This window comes from Anomaloglossus baeobatrachus, chromosome 1 (assembly GCF_048569485.1).
Source record: "Anomaloglossus baeobatrachus isolate aAnoBae1 chromosome 1, aAnoBae1.hap1, whole genome shotgun sequence".
Taxonomy (NCBI): Eukaryota; Metazoa; Chordata; class Amphibia; order Anura; family Aromobatidae; genus Anomaloglossus; species Anomaloglossus baeobatrachus.
In genome coordinates, this window is record NC_134353.1 from 255209082 (window position 1) to 255231032 (window position 21951).

General features: G+C 41.1%; 1 protein-coding gene across 1 annotated transcript in view; it reads left to right on the plus strand.

Moving 5' to 3' along the window:
- Positions 1-21951, plus strand: part of PRDM5 (PR/SET domain 5) — a 373869-nt gene that overhangs the window by 165199 nt on the left and 186719 nt on the right. Inside the window, exons 12-13 of the mRNA XM_075336363.1 lie at positions 10510-10603; positions 20415-20575. Coding sequence (XP_075192478.1) covers positions 10510-10603; positions 20415-20575 — 255 coding nt within the window. The remainder of the gene's footprint in view (positions 1-10509; positions 10604-20414; positions 20576-21951) is intronic.

Genomic DNA, 21951 nt, shown 5'->3' on the forward strand with positions numbered 1-21951 from the left:
CCCTTTCCAAACATTGTCTGTATTTTATATGTATTTTTACATGACAGTGCCCCTATTTTGTGTTTTCTAATAAATAACTTATGATTAATATTGACGCATCTGTCTTTGAGTATGCAAGGCCTCATGAAACTCAGTTTTCTTCTCTTCTTTATTCATTATGTCATACTGAGTGGCCGTTTTTACTTGATGGGAACCCCATTTGTTATTCCCTTTAACCTTTCATAAGCTGTAGATGTATCTATTACTACACATGTATCAGTAATGACAAGCTTTATGTCGGAGGCATTGCGTTTTTTGGCATATTTTTGGATGGTACTTTGATGCTGCACTCATTACTCTTTGATCCCTTCATTTTTCTCAGTTTCCCACACCTAGTAATCCAGAACTTCCCAGGCTTTCTAATAAGTGGACCGTTGCAGAGGGTCACTTCAGCCAAGCGCTTATGGCTAATGATAATTGTTTTCTTGTGTAGCCTTTATGTCTCTATCTGTCTACTGCTTTTTGTGGTCTGCTTGATACATATCCAACAGCTGTGCAAAGAGAGCTTGCTGAAGTGATGTGGGGAGCTTCTCTCATGGTATGTGGAGTGCTACCTTCCGATGAGATATGTTACAGCATAAAAGGTTCTTATATACATAACTGCATGCAAATGGGAGGAATTACAGGATGATTACCTCTACAGAAGCAGTCGAGAATCATGTATCTTCTGGTATTGTGTCACTCCTTCTTATACTGGAAACCATCACTTGCCTGTGGGAAATTGAACATTTATGTGTAATTATTATGATGGTGACTATGATTCTAAAATATTTATTTCATATATTCACAGTTGTAAAATCATGTCAGTAGTATTTCGTTGTTTTTTCTGAATTATTACTATATGTGTTGTTAAGGAGTCTATTGATCTATATTTCTATCTATCTATCTATCCATCCACCCACCTATTATATATATATATATATATATATGTACTGTATATGTAATCTATCTATTCATCTCTATATCTCTATATCTCTCCATCTCTCCATCTATCTATCTAACTATCCGTGTCTATATCTATCTATCTAAGAAAAACGAAAAGAAAAATTTGGAGCAGCACAAAAACAAAAGACTTGTTAGGCTATGTGTCCACGGTAGAATGTACCTGCGGATTTTTCTGCATGAAAATCCGCGACTTTCGCGGCAAATCCGCACCTTTTTTTTGCCACGGATTTGCCGCGGATTTACCACGGATTTACCGCGAATTTGCCGCAGATTTTGATGCGGATTTTTTTTTTCCCCCATTCTATACCCAAAATCCGCACCAAAATCCGCAACAATAATTGACATGCTGCAGATTTTTCCGGATCAAAATCCGCGGCAAATCCGCCGCGGAAAAATCCGCAGCATGGACACAGCATTTCCAAAATGCCATTGAAATGGCTTGGAAGTGCCGCTGCTGCAGATTTTCGGAAAACCCGCGGTAAATCCGCGGCAAATCCGCGGCAAAATCCGCGAGAAATCCGCAGCTTGGACACATAGCCTTAGGGTGCAATGTTCCCACCTTGCGATTTCTTCAGATAACCATCCATGAAAAAGACAAAAACAGGCAGGCAGCACTCCAAAATTCTTTAAATTACTTTGACCTTTATTGGTCACATAGGTGCATAGTGACGTTTCAATTCTCACTTGAACCTTCTTCTGACCTTCTATCTATTATCTATCTATGTACTATCTAGCTATCTATATAGCTCCATCTCTCTCTCTCTCTATCTATCTATCTATCCCTCTATCTGTATATTATCTATCTATCTATCTATATACAGTGCTGGCCAAAACTATTGGCACCCCTGTAATTCTGTCAGATAATACTCAGTTTCTTCTTGAAACGGATTGCAATCGCGTATTCTTTGGTATTATTATCTTTATTTATTTTGCTTGCAATGAAAAAACACAAAAGAGAAAGAATGAAACAAAAATCAAATCATTGATCATTTCACACAAAACTCCAAAAATGGTCCAGACAAAAGTATTAGCACCCTTAGCCTAATACTTGGTTCCACAACCTTTAGCCAAAATAACTGCGAACAACCGCTTCTGATAACCATTAATGAGTTTCTTACAATGCTCTGCTGGAATTTTAGACCATTCTTCTTTGGCAAACTGCTCCAGGTCCCTGAGATTTGAAGGGTGCCTTCTCCAAACTGCCATTTTGAGATCTCTCCACAGGTGTTCTATGGGATTCAGGTCTGGACTCATTGCTGGCCACTTTAGTAGTCTCCAGTGCTTTCTCTCAAACCATTTTCTAGTGCTTTTTGAAGTGTGTTTTGGGTCATTGTCCTGCTGGAAGACCCATGACCTCTGAGAAAGACCCAGCTTTCTCACACTGGGCTCTACATTATGTTGCAAAATTTGTTGGTAGTCTTCAGACTTCATAATGCCATGCACACGGTCAAGCAGTCCAGTGCCAGAGGCAGCAAAGCAACCCAAAAACATCAGGGAACCTCCTCCATGTTTGACTGTAGGGACCGTGTTCTTTTCTTTGAATGCTTCTTTTTTTTTTTCCTGTAAACTCTATGTTGATGGCTTTTCCCAAAAAGCTCTACTTTTGTCTCATCTGACCAGAGAACATTCTTCCAAAACGTTTTAGGCTTTCTTAGGTAAGTTTTGGCAAACTCCAGCCTGGCTTTTTTATGTCTCGGGGTAAGAAGTGGGGTCTTCCTAGGTATCCTACCATACAGTCTCTTTTCATTCAGACGCCGACGGATAGTATGGGTTGACACTGTTGTACCCTCGGACGGCAGGGCAGCTTGAACTTGTTTGGATGTTAGTCGAGGTTCTTTATCCACCATCCGCACAATCTTGCGTTGAAATCTCTTGTCAATTTTTCTTTTCCTTCCACACCTAGGGAGGTTAGCCACAGTGACATGGGCTTTAAACTTCTTGATGACACTGCGCACCGTAGACACAGGAACTTTCAGGTCTTTGGAGATGGACTTGTAGCCTTGAGATTGCTCATGCTTCCTCACAATTTGGATTCTCAAGTCCACAGACAGTTCTTTGGTCTTCTTTCTTTTTTTCATGCTCAATGTGGTACACACAAGGACACAAGACAGAGGTTGAGTCAACTTTAACCCATGTCAACTGGCTGGCTGCAAGTGTGATTTAGTTATTGCCAACACCTGTTAGGTGCCACAGGTAAGTTACAGGTGCTGTTAATTACACAAATTAGAGAAACATCACATGATTTTTCACACAGTGCCAATACTTTTGTCCACCCCCTTTTTTATGTTTGGTGTGGAATTATATCCAGTTTGGCTTGATGACAATTTTTTTTTTCTTCATTGAAGACAAATTAAATGAAGTTAATAATACCAAAGAATTTGTGATTGCAATCATTTTCAAGAAGAAACTGAGTATTATCTGACAGAATTGCAGGGGTGCCAATACTTTTGGCCAGCACTGTAGCTCCATTTCTCTATTTATCTATCTATCTATCTCTATATCTATGTCTCAAGCTATTACACTTGTCAACACAATTTTTCTGACAAAAGGTTTTAAAACATATTTTAAGTCAATTTTGCCTGCTGATTACAAATATGAACTCCGTTTTTGGCTATCACATCAGAACTTCGAGATATTTTCATTTTTTGATGAAAATTAATCAAGTTGAATGTTTTATGATAAAACACATGATTTTAGGTATTACATTTTGTATATTTTTAATCAAGGAATAGCAAAGATTAAAAAGTCTATGTACAGCAAATCAAATATACTTAAAGAATTAAACAACAAAATATAAAAACACACATATATATGGTACACAGATGAATGGCAAATGGCAGTTATTTGAACTTTCTTTTCTTGGCTGATCTATGATGTACAGCTTCTGGGTTGTCTCTTATCCAGCTCCAGCAATAGTCAGCCATCATATGTGAGTCCCACCGGCCTTGATACCGTTCTTCCATTTTTTTAATGTTTTACGAAAACGCTCCCCTTGTTCCACGCTCACACCCCCAAGGTTCTCTGGAAAAAAGTCCAAATGGCTGTGTAAATAGTGAATCTTGATACTCATTTTACATCCAAGATTTCACAGACTCATTAGTAGCTTTTCCGCAATCTCTTCATAGTTGTCTGCTTTCTTATTCCTTAGAAAATTCTGCACCACATTACAAAATGCATTCCAAGCTCTTTCTTCTGTCTCATTCATTGATGTGATAAAATTTGGGTCTCTCATAATTGTTCTTATTTGAGGTCTATCAAATATTCCTGCCTTTTTCTTCTCTTCACTAAGACCAGGAAAAGTTGAACATATATAGTTAAAGCATTCTCCACTGTGATTGAGAGCTTTGACAAACTGCTTCATCAATCCAAGTTTATGTGCAAGGGGGGAAAGACAATGTTCTTCCTATCCACTAGAGGATCATGGATGACATTCTTATTGCCAGATGCCAAACTCTGTCGCTGAGGCCATTCAGGTTTCACCCAATGCTGTGCTGTAGCTCTACTGTCCCAGTAGCACAGAAAACAAGGGTGTTTTGTGTCCCTCCTTGCAGACTCAAAAGAAAGTTAACCATTTTCAAATCAACACAAATTAACCACCCATGAACATTATATTGTAACCTCTCTAGAACAATTTTGATGTTTTTATATTCTTCTTTAAGTTTTACAGAATGACCAATTGGTACACAGCCATACTTATTTCCATTGTGTAACAGAACACATTTTAAACTTCCCTTGGAACTGTCAATAAAAAGCCTCCAATCCCTTGAATCATATGCTGGAAGTCCCATAAAGAGAAGTAGCCCTTCAACATCAGTACAATACACAAGCTGGCCATCTGAATGGAAGTACTTACGCAGTTCTGCTTCCCTGTTATGATAAAATGAGACACTTGTTCCTGGTTTCAACATTAAATTATTTTGTAATCTTGAAGCCAATAGTTCAGCAGACTATTTTGGTAGATAAAGATCTCTAACCAGATCATTCAAAGCAGACTGAGTAAACAGAATTGGTTTGTCACAATCTTCATCCCATGGCTAAAAAATATCTGGACTGTCTTCATCAGTATAACAATGTGAGGCGATATCTGTGTCAACGTTTTCTGGATTCGCAGTATATTTTGGAATAGGTATGTCTTCACTATGGGCAACTGGTCGAATAGCTGAAGGGATACTCGGGTATTGCAAATATTGCTTGTTTTTCTTATTGAAACCTTTTACATCAACAAGGCAGAAATAGCAGTCTTCTAAATGATTGCTTGGTATTCTCCAAACCATAGGAACTCAAAACTGAAGTTTAGCATTCTTTCCTTGAGACCATGATCTCAAGCTCTCAATACAGGTTTTGCACACTTTGTGAGGAGCCTAATGCTTGTCTTGGTCTCCAACTTTTACTTTGAAGTACGCAAAATACACCCTTTTAACAAAGTCAGTAATGTTGCGCATCTGAGTCTTCACAGTAAAGTTTCCACAGATGTAACAAAACATATTTGGATCATTTGAGCACTATCTTCTGCAAGATGTAGAGGCCATTGTTAGATCAGCAAAACATCCTGCAGAGAAATACAAGATAAACGTTGTTAGCTACCTGAGTAGTTCATTGAATTTCTGTCCCCCCACACCTTTGGTATTGATTCACAAACAAAAAACAGAAAAACAGCAGGATAAAAACAATAAATATTAAAATTCGTGATGTGATAGAGAAATTATAAGATCAGATTTGAATTCAGCACCCTCAAATTAGTCTAAAACTGTTCGTAAAGTCCATGCTAGATTTTTTTTTTGTAGACCAGTGTTATCTATCCCTCTATCTGTATATTATCTATATTTCTATCTATATACTATCTATCTATATCTACAGTATGTATCTATCTCTTTATTATCTACAGTTTGTATAGCTAATACTGTAAGTATACAGTGTTCTAGTCCAGCTGAAATTAAGCTCATTCATTTTTTGACCTAAACTATAATGTCATTTGCACGTTGTGAAATAATTAAAGCTATAAATACTATTCAGTATTTGCTACTTCTCTTGTTATATGTTCCTTAATAAAATAATGGATTTTTTTCATTAAAGTGGTTTTCCACTGTCAACTATTCATATTCTGCTGGGAGGCTCCCAGATAAAACATCCCTGACATCAACATTTATCACTGGGATCAGCACTTGGTTGAGACTCTAGTCCTTCACAAAGATAAAGAATTGAAGATGATCACATCTTTTGAAATTCTAGTCTGTTTCAGCAATTTTTTTCCACCAGCTTCAGCAAATGTACACACATCATTTCAGGTACTCCTATAGGAATGAAAAGACTTGTATGATCCTCTGATGTCTCCTAGCACTGTATCCAGCCCCGTTCATTCTCTTTATAATGGAAACACGGCCTCAGTAATGTCAAAGTGACCTCCACATATATGGCTGTGGGTAAGCTGATATTAACTGTTCTTCATTGCTTCTTTATCACACACTTCAAAAATTGAAATTCAAACAAGTCTAGTACCGGAAAAAAAAAATCCTGGTCTCAGAAAATGGCCAGACAAGCTACATGTTGTTTCACTCCTAAAATACTTTTGTCATTCATGGGGCATAGTATTTCAATTGTTTACAAGTTTCCTAATAGTGTTTCCTGACTTAAATTAAAAAAAAAGCTCTGTTTTTTTTAAAAAACAATGTAATCTTATTTACCTGGGAAGTCATGGTTCTACATGGTATTATTTAGCCCACAACAAAGATAAAAAATATAATTCCCAAAAACATTAGAGGGATTGCGTTTTTCTTTACTGTAAACTGCATTTAGAACTATTTGCCTGTTTTCCAGTACATAATACTATAAAATCAATGGTGTCATTCAAAACTACTACTAGTCCCAAAAAAACAAGTCCTCGTGAAGATAATAATAATAATAATAATATATTTTAGTTATATAGCGCCAACATATTCTGCAACACTCTACAATTTAGCGAGGTCAAGTACAGGCAATAAAAGCAAAAACAATATAAAGTAACACATAGTTCACCAGTTACTGAGGAGGGCCCTACTCGCAAGCTAACACTCTATAAGGAAATAGGGGGGGGGACACAATAAGTAACAAGTGTTTGTTATGTACGGTCCAGCCATCATTTTAGAGGTTTTCATAAAAAGCTGCATGAACCGGTCATCAGCCAATATCAGTCTAAGGGTACACTCACACGAGCGTGAAAAACGGACGAGTGCAATGCGAGAAAATCTTGCATTGCACTCTGACCAATGCTAGTCAATGAGGGAGAGTAGTTGGTCAGCTTTTGTCACATCCAGATTCTGGATGCAAGAAAAGCGGCAGCATGCTGCGATTTTCTGCTACAGCCGTATCCCTCACACCCATTCAAGTGAATGGGTGCGAGAGATACATCGGACTGTACTCAGATGTTATCCCAGTGCAGTGCGATATACGCACAGGCTGACAATAGAGGAGATGGGAGGATTAACCTCTCCCTCTCTTCCGCAGCTTCACAGCTGTGACCTGATTGTAAGATCGGGTCACAGTCACATGAGCAGAGCCTGAGCCGGGGGTCATTAGCGTATCACATCCGATGCTCTCGCTTTCGATGCCATACGCTAGTGTGAGTCAAGCCTAAGAGCAATTACCACGCGCTAATGAGTACATAGAGGATGTAAAGACAGATGAATAGAACGGAGCAGATGTAATTAACATTTGGAAGGAGGGTACAGGGGAGAGTTAAGTTATTGAGTTAAGGTGAAAGGATGGTCTAAAGAGATATGTTTTTAAAGCACACTTAAAAACATGAGGGTTGGATATTAGTCATATTGTTTGGGGTAGTGCATTCCAGAACACTGGCACAGCATGAGAGATATCTTGGAGATGGTTGTGGGAGGTTCAGAATATGAAGGATGTTAGTCTTAGAATGGAGAGCACGGGTAGTATGATAGACAGAGATGAGGGAGGAGATGTAAGGCTGAGCTAAACTGTGGAGAGCTTTGTATGTGAGAGAGATAAGTTTGTATTGTATCCTTTATTGGATGGGCAACCAGTGCAATGATTGGCATAAAGTGGAGGCACCAGTGAAACAGCTGGACAGAAATATGACCCTAGCTGTTGCATTGAAGATAAATTGGAAAGGAAAGAGTTTGGTTAAAGGGTGACTAATCAGCAAAGAGTTACAGTAGTCCAGACAAGAATAATTAAGAGCGACAGTAAGGGTATGTGCGCATGTTGCGTTCAGAGCAGAAAAGAACGCACCCTCTGGCAGACTGGACACTGCATTTGTAAAAAAAAAATGCATCCACAATGCATGCATTTTGGATGCTTTTTCCATGCATTTTGCATACATTTAGGATGCATTTTTGACAGTGCGTTTCCCCGGCAAATTCAGCTCTGCTATATGACGGTTGACAGCACACACAGACAGTCGCGCGATGAGAATGAACTCGGGTGAACTTCACCCGACTTCATTGTCATACCGCGGCTCTGTCTGTGTGCAGCGTCCTGATTAGCGGTCACCCGTAAAGGACTCACCGGTGACCACTAATCCCCTGAGTGACTGAAGTGAGCAGCATGATTAGTGCTGCCGTCACTCAGGTTACCCGCGGCCAGCTGGAGTCCTCCACCCGAGACCACAACTCACCTGTGACTTCATCGCTGATCGCGCGGCTCACATCAGTTGCTGCGTGGAGCTGACAGAGAGCGGTCTGGTCTGTGACCGCTCTTGTCAGCTTCATGTAGCAGAGCTGGATGCGTCACGGGACCTCATGTGGATTACGTCGGACCTGGAGGGGTATTTGAGGATTTTAATAAAGTGGTGAAAGAGGGTGGGGTTTTTTGTCTTTTATTCCAAATAAAGGATTTTTTGGATGTGTGTGTTTATTTTCTTTAACTTACAGGTTCATCATGGAAGGTATCTCGGGGAGACGCCTGCCATGATTAACCTAGGACTTAGTGGCAGCTATGGGCTGCTGCCATTAACTCCTTATTACCTCAATTGTCACTGCACCAGGGCAATTCGGGATGAGCCGGGTAGAGTCCCAGGACTGTGGCATCTAAAGGATGCGAAAATTGCGGGCGGCTGCTGGCTGATATTGTTAGGCTGGGGGGCTCCCCATAATGTGGAGCTCCACATCCTGAGAATACCAGCCTACAGTCATGTGGCTTTAACCTGGCTGGTATCAAAATTGGGGGAGACCGCACGTCGTTTTTTTTTAATTATTTATTTATTTATTTTACTGCACGGTATAGACCCGCCAACCTGCAGCTGTGATTGGTTGCAGTGAGACAGCTGTCACTCAGCGTGGGGGCGTGTCTGACTGCAACCAATCATGGGTGCCGGTGGGCGGGAAAAGCAGGGAATACCAGATTGAATAATGAGCGGCCGGCGTTTTCAAAAGCGGAAAAGCCGCTGGAGCGGTGTGACAGCTGTGCAGCACCGCGCCGGGGATCGGTGAGTATGAGAGAGGGGGAGAGACTGACCGATGGACAGAGAGAGGGACAGACAGAGAGAGAGACCGACCGACAGAGAGAGAGATACACCGACATCCACAGACAGAGATTGACCGACATTGAAGACCTGCGTTTTGCTTGTCAAAAAAGCATGCGGAACGCAACAAAAATGCAGTCCAAGTGCATTTTGGTTGCGTTTTGACCCACATCATTGATTTTAATGGGTGGAGAACGCAGCTACAACGCACAAAAGAAGTGACATGCTGCTTTTTTTTCCGCAGCGATTTTGGGCATTGATTTTTCGGCTTTCTCATAGACTTTGCTGGGGAAGCTGAACGCATGCAATTTGGCACTGAAAACGCTGCAGTTCAAAACGCAGTGATTCCGTGGAAAAAAACGCAATGTGCGCACTTAGCCTAAGGGATTTCTCAGTTTCAAAGGTGAGAAATGGTCAAATTCTGGAGATGTTTTTAAGATGCAGGTGACATGAGTGAGTGATTGGATATAGGGAATAAAGGAAAGATCTGTGTCAAATATGACCCCAAGAAAGGGAGCTTGCTGCATGGGAGTTATGATTGAACCATCGTCGGAAATATCAGGTACAGGGTAGGATAGTAGAGGGAGGAAACATGAGAAGTTCAGTTTTGGGGAGATTGAAGGAGGTCAGTCAATCCCAGGATGTGTCAACAGGAAAATAAAAAAAGTTACTCTATGGCTCTTGGAAGAAGGGGGGAAAGAAAACAGAAGCTGCAAAAACTTAAATGGACTGATCATGATGGGATTTAAAAAATAAGTTCTAGAAGCTTGATTATTAATTATTATTTATCCTGTACACTTAGCATTTATTTCTTTAAAAAATATATTTCTTCAGCTTAAATTTACTTAGGAATTTCAAGAATGGCCAAATTGTTACAATCACTAGCTCTCTTTATAGGAATGTAAAGTCTAGAATATTTTGAAATGTTTCCGGAACCTCTCTATAGTTTCCCCAAATCCTATTTTGCAAGGTTTACTTGTTTCCACTGTTATTCTTGTAATTAGGTTTAATTAATTTGTGCAATCTTTTAACCAGACCTTTTTTTTTTACCCTTTTTACAGACCCATTCAGAGGAGAGACCATTCCAATGCGAGGAATGTAAGGCTTTGTTTCGCACTCCCTTCTCACTGCAAAGGCACCTGCTAATTCACAACAGTAAGTGCTAATTTAAGGGCAAAAGGACACCATTAATTTACATGTGTATATCTCCTTTTCTTTTAACCTGATAGGAATTGCTCTATTCTATTACCCCATATATTAGCGAGTATAAAAAGATTAATTACATAGTATAATCCAAAATAACAATGTAGTGTAAAGCAGACAGCTTTTACCAAAGGAATGGCTGCAAGATGAAGAATGGAGGGACTTTTCCGCCTTCTTCCCCTCAATGCTGGTATTTCCTTTAGTCCAGGATTGAACATTGACTATTGTGGGATGCATGCTTCATTCAGCTGTGTCACTGTAACAACAGAGGAAACACATCACAAATAAGATGTAACCGATACCTTTGGGTGTATTTTCTCTCTTTTCCCTTGGATGCATTTTCTTTGACATGTGCAGCCACAGGTTTTACTACAATGTAACATTTTGACTTTTTGATGGACATCATTGTGGGAAAAAAAATAAGACCATCCAGAGACTCACCTAACCCAATCAGATTCTTTGACAGTTCAGGGGATTATTTAACATTTTGCAAGGATAATGTGTTAACTCCTTCACGACCAAGGACGTATATATAAGTCCTTGGCCGTGTCTGTCTCTTTAATGCAAGCTTGCGCGGCAAGCCTACATTTTTCCCCGCACATGTCTGCTGAACTGATCAGTAGACATGAGCATCTAACAGGCACTGGTGGATCAGAGATCTAGTATGGATCTAACATGCTCCAGTAGGGATCGCGCTGTTCCCTGCTGCTGTTGGGGAGTGCCAATGGGTTATTATGACAGCATGGGGTCAGCTGATAACCCCTGTCGATGTCATGACATGCTTCCTATGCAGTGGTGTAACTAGAGTTTAATGGGCCCTGGTGCAAAGTTTGGACCTGGGCCCCCCTCCACGTTCACTGACAATCAGGGTCTCTGACACTGACAGTCGGGGTATGGGATAATGACGCCGACACTCGGGGTACGGGATAATGACGTTGACACTTGCCTTTTTTTCTTAGCACCCAGGTTTCCCACTATCTTAAATCCTTCTTTCTATCAGCACCCAGCTTTCCTATTTTCTGATATTCATCTTGTCCATGGCACCCAGATTCCTCATGCTCTCCTATACGTCTTTCCTTCAGTAGCCAGCTTTCCCATATCAGAGCATGGGAAAGCTGGGTGCTGAGAGAAGATGTATAGCAGAGCATGGGAAATCTGGCTCCTGAGGGAAAGAGCCTTTTCCCTCAGCATAAAATGTTCCCATCCCATGCTTGTATCTTTGTCTCCCCTCATATATAGTTCTCCAAATACAATAATGGCCCCACGTAACCTTCCATATAGTATAAAGGGTCCCACATAACCACTCATATATTATAATGTACCCCCATAGTCCTCCATGTTTTATAATGCATCCGCATAGTCCATGTATAAGGTAGCCTCCATTGTCCTCCATATATTATAATGCAGCCCCCATAGTCCTATATTTATTATAATGCAACCCAATAGACATACATATTGTATTATGCAGCCCCATACTTCTCCATCTATAATGCATTCCTATAGTCCATGTATAAGGTGTCCTTCATATTGTATTATGTAGCCCCATAGCCTTCCATGTATAATTCACCCCTATAGTTTATGTGTAAGGTGTCCTTCATATTGCATTATGCAGCCCCATTGTCCTCCATGTATAATGCACCCCTATAGTCCATGTATAAGGTGTCCCTCATATTGCATTATGCAACCCCATAGACCTCCATGTATAATGCAGCCTCATAGGCCTCCATGTATAATGCAGCCCAATAGACCTCCATGTATAATGCACCCCCAAAGATCTCCTTGTATAATGCAGCCCCCTAGGCCTTTGGCCACCGTGTACTCACTGATTTAAAAAAATAAAAACAAATGTGGCGCCCCTGACCTGGTCAGGCACCACTGAGTACTGCACCCATGCTGGGGACAGTACAATACAGGTAATCCAGAAGGCTGACCGAGGTGTGACTACACAGGCGCATAGTGATCAGGTCTCACACATGTACCTTTGAGAGGACCCCTGGGGATCCCAGGAGGGGGCAAAGCCTTCACCTCCACTGGAATAGTGGAGGGGGCCAAAAGCCTCCATCTCCACTCAAGGGGTGTGGTGGAGAGCCTGGTTGCTAGGTGGCGTAGGCAAGAACTGGAGAGGAGGAGCAGTGAGCCGGTTTAGTGCAGAGTCCAGGGAGCTCAGAGAAGAGCAGACCCCTGGGGCTGTTGCAGTCTAACAGCGCCCGCGCAGTGGCTACCGACGGGGGAGAACGGTCACCTAGGAGTGCTACCCGAAATCCATCTTCAGCTAAAGAGAGAGCACGGAGTGGGAAGTACGGAGACTGCTAGGGAGTACCAGGCCCAAACGGGCGGCAGATCCCGGAGCGGGGATAGATCTACCTTTCCTCGCTAAACCTGCCGGTGTGGGGCCCTCAAAGCCCACACCACAACACCCAAAAGCCGCAGCCACGTAGCCACAGTTAGGGCCCATAGTTCACAGGAGGCAAGCAGCTGGAGTGATCTGGTCCAGGCGACAAGCAAACGGCAACCAAACGAAGGGGAGAGAGGCTTCAGCAACTTCCCTGGGTGACCCCCATAGGGACTAAAAGTCGGGGTTACCCCAAACCACCAAGGGCTAAGGAAGGCGAGTCGGTAGTCACCATCATCAGTCAGCCTGAAGGATACCTGGTTCCAGCCTGGTTCATCCCAGCTACGCCCGGGTTACTCACCCTGCCATCAACTGTGAGTAAAACCCCTGAAAGACATCCTGATTGTGTGGAGTTATTCTGCGCCTTGTGGTTCTACACACCTACACAGGGCCCTGGGGCTTGCCTCACTCTCAGGAGGCTATTACAACTAACTGCACCCACCATCAGCCCCAGGCGTCCCTTAACCTGCAGTGGCGGCCGCACTGACCGCAATTCTGAGAGTGGCGTCACGACAATCCTACAAGAAGGTTTCCTACCTGTGACCAGACTGAGCCAGTGGAGTCCCTGAAGGTAATGCACCGACACAATACTGGAGGGGCTTCACACAAGTACTCACCTCTCCTCGTTTGACCACTGCTCCGTTCTCACCTCTCTCCTCGTTTCCCCGCTAGTCCAGTCAGTGTCAGCGTTCTCCCATCCTCCACTCTGTATGCCTCAGCACAGCAGTCGCACAGAAGTGACGTCATCGTGCTCAGCGCAGGCACAGGGGGAGAATGATGAAGCATGGAGCGGAGCGTGCCACTCGATGCTTGATCATTGCTGTGTGCGATGGCAGGTGAGGGGGGGCCCGCTGCCTCTGCCGTTGACACCAGACCCCCTGACTCAAGGGCCATAAATATTGGCCGCGTAGTCTGCCACAGAACAGCACAGCTCCTCTCTCACAGAGAGGAGCTGGCTGCTGATCTACAGAGCAGGCGCCTGGCCCCTAAACTGCTGGGCCTGGTCGCGACGGCGACCTCTGTGACCGCGGTCATTACACCCCTGTTTCTGTGAATGCTGGCAGAGCGTCGACATTCACAGGAGAACAGCATTTCTGCTGACCAGATCGGTGCTGAAGTAACACTCTGGTCAGCAGAAGAGATTGGATTGTAGAGTCATAATGTCCCCTTAGGGGACTAGTGAAATAAATAAAAAATGTAATATAAAAGAGTATAAAAATATGAAAAAACCCTATAAGTTCAAATCATTCGAATTTTCTTTTACCCCATTGAAAATAAACAATTAAAAAAATACATATATTTGGTATCACCCCTTTCAGAAATTCCTGATCTATCAAAATATAAAATAAATTAATCTGATGTGTAAAGGGCATAGAGAGAAAAAAATAAATAAAAATAACAGAATTACTTTTTTTTGGTTTCCGCATCAAAACATTGCACCTACCCAAAAATGGTATAATGAAATTCATCAGCTCAAGACACAAAAAATAAGTCATCACACAAACCCAGATCCTGCACAATGAGAACACTACAGGTATAGGAAAAGCGCAATTCTTTTTTTTTTTTTACAAACTTCTGAATTTTTTCTCATCACTTAGATAAAAGAAAGAAAGACTATACATATTTGGTATTTACAAACTTGTACTCTCCTGGGGAATCATAATGCAGGGTCAATTTTACCATCTATTAAACATGGTAAATAAAAAAAAAATTGTGGAATGGCATTTTTTTTGCAATTTCACTGCATTTGGATTTTTTTCTGCCATTCTCCAGTACAATATGAGGTTTAACGAATGATGTTGTTCAAAACTACAAATCGTCCCGCAAAAAGCAAGCCCTCATTACATTGACAGATAAATAAAGTTGCGGCTCTTGGAAGAAGGGAAGGAAAAAATGAAAAACAAAAATCCTTAATTAATTGAAATCCTTAATTAATCCTTAATTAATTATTAGAAATACACTTTTCATAATTGAAAGGTGAATTACTTACATAGTAACTCTAAAACAAGCTACACAAATGCATCCTTCCTTATCTTTCCTGAGCAAACAGATCTTGAGGGTAATGGAAGTACTGTAAGTGACCGGCTTGGACAAAACCATGATTTCGCAGTACCGGGAGATGTTTATGTTCTATTTGTCTATTTATGTTTGTCCAGTTCGTTTTGTGAAGTGCAGCCAATTGATGAGTTTCCTAGCACATCACAATAGTTTATTGATTTTATAAGGTGAGAAATTGGAGGTCTGAGCTAAATTCACACTGAAGAATTTCAAATGTAAATAGAAGTAGAATCCTAAAATGTGGCTGCAGTTTAATAAAACCTCTACTTCCACTTTGCTATATGTTCTATACGGCTTTTTTTCTACAAATAGGTTGCCTTATATCCAAGTCCACTTTACAGTTATGAGAAAATAACCAGGTGCTTCCCTATCTGTGTGATGGACCTCACACAGCTTTAAGCCTCTTTCACACGTCCGTGTCTCCGGTACGTGTTTGGTCCTTTTCCTCACGTACAGGAGACACGGGCACACGTAGACCCATTAAAATCAATGGGTCTGCGCTCACGTGTGTGTTCTGCCATGGACCGTGTGGAGAATACGTGTGTCCATGTGCTCCACACGTCAACATGTCCGTTTTTCTCCAGCATCGCACGTAGCCCATAAAAATGGCTCACGGAGGGCAAAACGCACCTCTGACACGTCCGTGAAAAATGTGCGTGGTTTTTCACAAACGTGTGAAAGAGGCCTTAGATGAGGCACAGCTCAGAAGGCAGGTTTCATAGCAGTGGTCATTGGATGGGAAGTCTTTTCTCTAGCTGTAGCAATATCTGAATTATGGGGAGATAAGGTATGCACACCAGTGACTATGTAAGGGGAGTACATGAAATAGCAGAAACTGCTGTGTGAATACTGACTTGAAAAATCCAATAGCTATATGCAAGAGTGAAAATGTGAAAAATGGAATCTGCATTACTGCCATGAACATATGAATCAAGAGAAATTTAGCTACTGAATTGATCAATGCAATAGAGCCCCAACACTACGCCAAAGTATTTCTCTACGTTGGAGTCCCTAGCTTGTGTGTGTCCTCTCATGCAGTTAAAAAACTTACCGTGTATGGGAAGCTGAGACCCAGGCTATTTATGCGTATGATATGGATTGGCAATAGGTGTGGTTGGGGAGGGTTCACAAACGAAAAAATACTAACAAATAGGAATAACGTTTGGAACAAAAAAAAAAATTTTCAAGTCAGTGTTCACACAGCAGTTTCTGCTATTTCATGTATTCCCCTTACATAGTCACTGGTGTGCATACCTTTTCTCCCCATAGTAATGTTTTTTAGGTTTTTGCACTCAGTTCGGACTTAGAATGGTGTTCCAAACGTTATTCCTATTTGGCAATATCTGAATTAGCAACACACTTTACTACTTGCTTGTTTATTTGACTAATACATTGGGTTCAGGAAACAAATGAAAGGCAGATTCAGCAACAATGGTGTTCCAAACGTTATTCCTATTTGTTAGTATTTTTTCGTTTGTGAACCCTCCCCAACCACACCTATTGCCAATCCATATCATACGCATAAATAGCCTGGGTCTCAGCTTCCCATACACGGTAAGTTTTTTAACTGCATGAGAGGACACACACAAGCTAGGGACCCCAACGTAGAGAAATACTTTGGCGTAGTGTTGGGGCTCTATTGCATTGATAAATTCAGTAGCTAAATTTCTCTTGATTCATATGTTCATGGCAGTAATGCAGATTCCATTTTTCACATATTCACTCTTGCATATAGCTATTGGATTTTTCAAGTCAGTATTCACACAGCAGTTTCTGCTATTTCATGTATTCCCCTTACATAGTCACTGGTGTGCATACCTTATCTCCCCATAGTGATGTTTTTTTAGGTTTTTGCACCCAGTTCGGACTTAGAATGGTGTTCCAAACGTTATTCCTATTTGGCAATATCTGAATTAGCAACACACTTTACTACTTGCTTGTTTATTTGACTAATGCATTGGGTTCAGGAAACAAATGAAAGGCAGATTCAGCAACATTTTAATTTTTAATTTTGCGTTAACCAATGATGTAAAGTTAAGGCCTGATTGCTAAGGCATCAACAGAAAATGCATAATAGGTTCTGGTTACAGGAAATCCTGTCATGTAAAAAACACTATTTACATGCAGATTTAATCTGCAGATTAATGGCATTCTGAACCTGCAGCACTTGTACTGAAAGCCCTGCTGCCGGGAGGAAATTAACTTTATTCCCCTTGGCAGTCTTAGACTTTCAGTCAACTACTTCAGTCATTACTAAAACTAATACATGTTATATTAGTAAAATATGATATAATTTCATAGGACAGTATTTTAGAACCTCTGTATCCATTTTAAAACTTTTAGAACATTCCTGGTAACATAAATGGTCCTATACTTATCTGTTAATCTTTTTTTATGCACAAATGCTCGAGATAGAGATGGAGAGTTGCTTTTTGTGAGAATATACTCTGACCAATATAAGAAATCCTCATCATATACAATGGGATTTTTTAAGGCAATGGCCTATTTTCAAATAAGTGCATATATTTAAAATATTCTACAATCAGTTGTTCCTTTGTCTTCCTGTATTGTTATTCAGTACATTGCCCTGCAGAGATGTGTCTTCCTCTATGTTGTCTATTATTAAATATTTTATCAATCATTTGGATTGAGCGTACCATGATTTCATAAAATGTAGCTGCTTCTTGAGTACTACTCATGTACTGCAAAACGTAAACGTATGATGTTAATATCTCAGCTGTCTTCCGTTGTAAGAACTCTTTGTAGTCCTGATAGCTTGCAGTCAAACCCTATTTTTGCATGACAGTAAATATTAAAGTCTCAGTTAAAGTTCATATTGAGCAACGCATTTGCTTGTAGACTTAAAAAAAAAAAGAAAGCATGTAAAATATTATAGTTTTCAATAGATTCCTAATAATAACACAGGAAGACATCTTATTTATATCCTGGTGAGATCAAGAAGAAGTCTTGATGAATAGACCTATAAACATCCTATATAGTCTAGGCAAACCACACATTTATTATGTTGGCTCCACTGATGATGAAGGAAAAGAAGATGTCTTCTATCTCCAACACAAAACAAATCCTCCATAGGACACATCACAAACAGAGAACAGACATATTTTTCCAATTGGACACTATCACCCATCTGTCCTCCATTAAGGTACATGTGGTTACTTTTCCCAAGTTCTTCTGCTCCATAGATCTTAAACAGATCTTGATCTGTTAAATTATTGCAAATTATCCTATTTTGTTTCAAAACAGATCAGTTATTAGCTAGATCACAAAGCTAAAGAATACTAAGTACTATCATTCTGCTGACATGTTATAGAAATATTTTTAAGAGAGTTTTTTAGGTGATAATTAACAATTAAAGCAAATGCCAGAAATTCAGCACAACAAGAATAAGTAAATGGCAAGTGACTGATTGTGTGACAGTAGACTAAAGTGAAATACTAAATGTACTAATATATAAAAGTAGTAATATTCATATTGAGCATGTACAGGCTTGTAGTAGAATAATTTGAAAGGATCAGCAGCAATGTAATGCGTAACACAGCAGCAAATGGAGATTAAAAAAAGATTCAAGTATAGAAGCAAATCCAGTGGTCTGCAGTCCAAGATGTATAAAAAACCTTCTTTATAGCAATTTTTTTTAAAATTCAGCAGTACAGGTGTCCACAGAAACACGAGGTTAGTGACCCAACACCTTTCAACAGATAACAAGTCGTTAAATCTTATTCATGGATACAGACTAAACAGACATATACCGCTTAAAGTGAATTTGTCAGGTGCAATATGCACACAGAACCATGAGCAGTTCTGGGTGCATATTTCTAATTGATGCCTGTATACACTAGCATAGATAAAGAAAAAGTATTTCTAAAGATCTTTTATCTTTTGCACTAGTCCCAAAGGCGTTATATCCCCCAACTAGTCCACCCTCTTAGCATGTTAGCACACCCGCAGGTGCGTACTAAGATGCTATTCAATGTAGTGTCACCAGCGGTGCAGCATGTACCTGTCTTCGATGTGATCGTGCTTCTGAATGCATGGCACAGAAAAAGCTGCCACCCCCATCTGCCTGGCTTTACCTTGGCTGGCAATCAAAATACAGGGAAGCCCATTCATTTTTTTTTTTTATTATTTAAAAAAATAATTAAAAAAATAAAATGCGTGGGCTCCTGCCATATTTTGACCGCCAGTCAGGTAAAACCAGGCAGCTGGGGGCTGGGATTTTCAGCGTGGTAAGGCCCAAGTGTTCTGGGCCCTCCGTGCTAAAAACCGCAGCCTGCAGTCACCCCTGGAAATTGTTTCTTAGTGCCATTTCCAGGTGCTTTACACAGCTCATCCAGCAGCCCTGATGGTGGTGGCATGCTTGGTAATAAAGGTGTTAATACCAGCTTTGTATTCTCAGCTGGTACGAAGCCTGAAATTCATGGTGTCACGCCAAATTAGAGATGGCCACCATGAATTTCTAGTAAACAGTAAAAAAAGAGCAACACATAGATAATATAAACATTTTTTATTAGAAATAAATAAAAAAAAATTAGAGACTCTATCTTTATTATAAAAAAATCCTTAGTCCGACATAGTCCACAGGGAGAGCAATGTCAGCTCTGCTTCATCGCTCTGTTCAGACAAGTGTCTCTACAGAGCAAGAAGCAGGCTGACACTGACAGTGATAGTCAAAGTTCAATTGAGTCCATGGCTAAACCATGGACTTTGGTGAACCCTGAGGTCACTGCGAACATGGCCGAAGTCTGCCAACTGATGAGCAGTACAGTGAATACCCCTAGAAGTTAATGATCGAACCCGGAAGTAGAAGCGACAGGGAGATAGCGGCTGAGCGGGTCTGAAGGACGCGTCGTGGGACCTGTATGTATAATGACAATGTTTATTATTAACTAAATTCTTTATTTTACAGCCACTCACCCCATCCAATAACTGCAAAAGTCCAAGTCCGGGGTTCGAACACAAGTTCGTATTATCTCCGACTTCAAACACGGACTTTACAAAAAGTTCGGGCGAGGCTCCCGATCCCGAACATCGGGGGGTTCGCCCATCACTATTTAACAGACATGTGGACACAGGTCTAGGGCTAGGAAATTGTGATATACTCTAGATAACAACAATGAGATAAGATAGTGTACAGACTTTACTTATCATTCTGACTTATATGTCCTTATTTCATCTTATTTCATAGCTACATTTAGTGACAGTGAAAAACTGAACCCATCTCATGCTGAACAATGTTTTTCCCAGTACTGTGTTGGTAATAATTAGTTAATTTTTACGGTTTATTTTTCCAAGGTGAACGTACATTTAAGTGTGATCACTGTGATGCTACATTTAAGAGGAAAGACACACTAAATGTCCATATACAAGTTGTACATGATGGCCATAAGAAGTACAAGTGTGATCTGTGTGACAAAGCTTTTGTAACCCCATCAGTACTGAAGAGCCACAAAAAAGTAAGTTGGTCTTCACACCAATTGGTATGCATACATATGATATATAGGAAAATACAACTGTCTACTATTAAATAATTTACAATGCTGTAACTACAGTGTGAGACTTTTGAGTACATTTACTGAAATCTGGCATGTCATACATGGGTCTTAAGCTGGTGTCACACACAGCGACGACGACAACGACGTCGCTGCTACGTCACCATTTTCTGTGACGTTGCAGCGACGTCCCGTCGCTGTCGCTGTGTGTGACATTCAGCAACGACCTGGCCCCTGCTGTGAGGTCGCCGGTCGTTGCTGAATGTCCAGCTTCATTTTTTGGTCGTCACTCTCCCGCTGTGACACACACATCGCTGTGTGTGACAGCGAGAGAGCGACGAAATGAAGCGAGCAGGAGCCGGCACTGGCAGCTGCGGTAAGCTGTAACCAGCGTAAACATCGGGTAACCAAGGGAAGACCTTTCCCTGGTTACCCGATGTTTACACTGGTTACCGGCCTCCGCTCTTGCTGCCAGTGCCGGCTCCTGCACTGTGACATGTGGCTGCAGTATGCATCGGGTAATTAACCCGATGTATACTGTAGCAAGGAGAGCAAGGAGCCAGCGCTAAGCAGTGCGCGCGGCTCCCTGCTCTCTGAACTGTGACATGTAGCTGCAGCACACATCGGGTTAATTAACCCGATGTGTGCTGCAGGAAAGCAAGGAGCCAGCGCTAAGCGCGGCTCCCTGCTCTCTGCACATGTAGCACAGCGACGTTATGATCGCTGCTTCTGCTGTGTTTGACAGCTAAGCAGCGATCATAACAGCGACTTACAAGGTCGCTGTTACGTCACAGAAAATGGTGACGTAACAGCGACGTCGTTGTCGCTGTCGTTTAGTGTGAACCCAGCTTTAATTAGTGATGAGCAAGCACTACAATGCTCGGGTTCTCGGTTCTTGTAATGAGCAGACAGACACTCGGACGGGCTTGACTCGTGTACGGAGTAAAATGCTCGAGTCCTCCATTGACTTCCATTATACTCAGTACATGAGTCGAGCCTTTTTTGAGCTTCTGACTGCTCATTATGAGTACCGACCACCTGAGCATGGTAGTGCTTACTCATGACTAGTCTCTTAATCCCTATTTAGGGTCCTGAACTTTTTATAACGTTTTCCTATGAGTTTTGCAATTACACAGGTATGCAAAATTTGCGTTTATAAAAATTGTTTCAAATCCAAGACTGATTCTTATCTTTTCTTATGCCCTGATTTAAAAAATACATCTCTTATTAACCATCACGTATGGATTTTGCACACAACATGTGAAATTACGTACAAGCGAAAAGAACAAGAAAAATCTTTATTGTAGCCAAAACTGTAGACAGTATTATATTAAAAAATG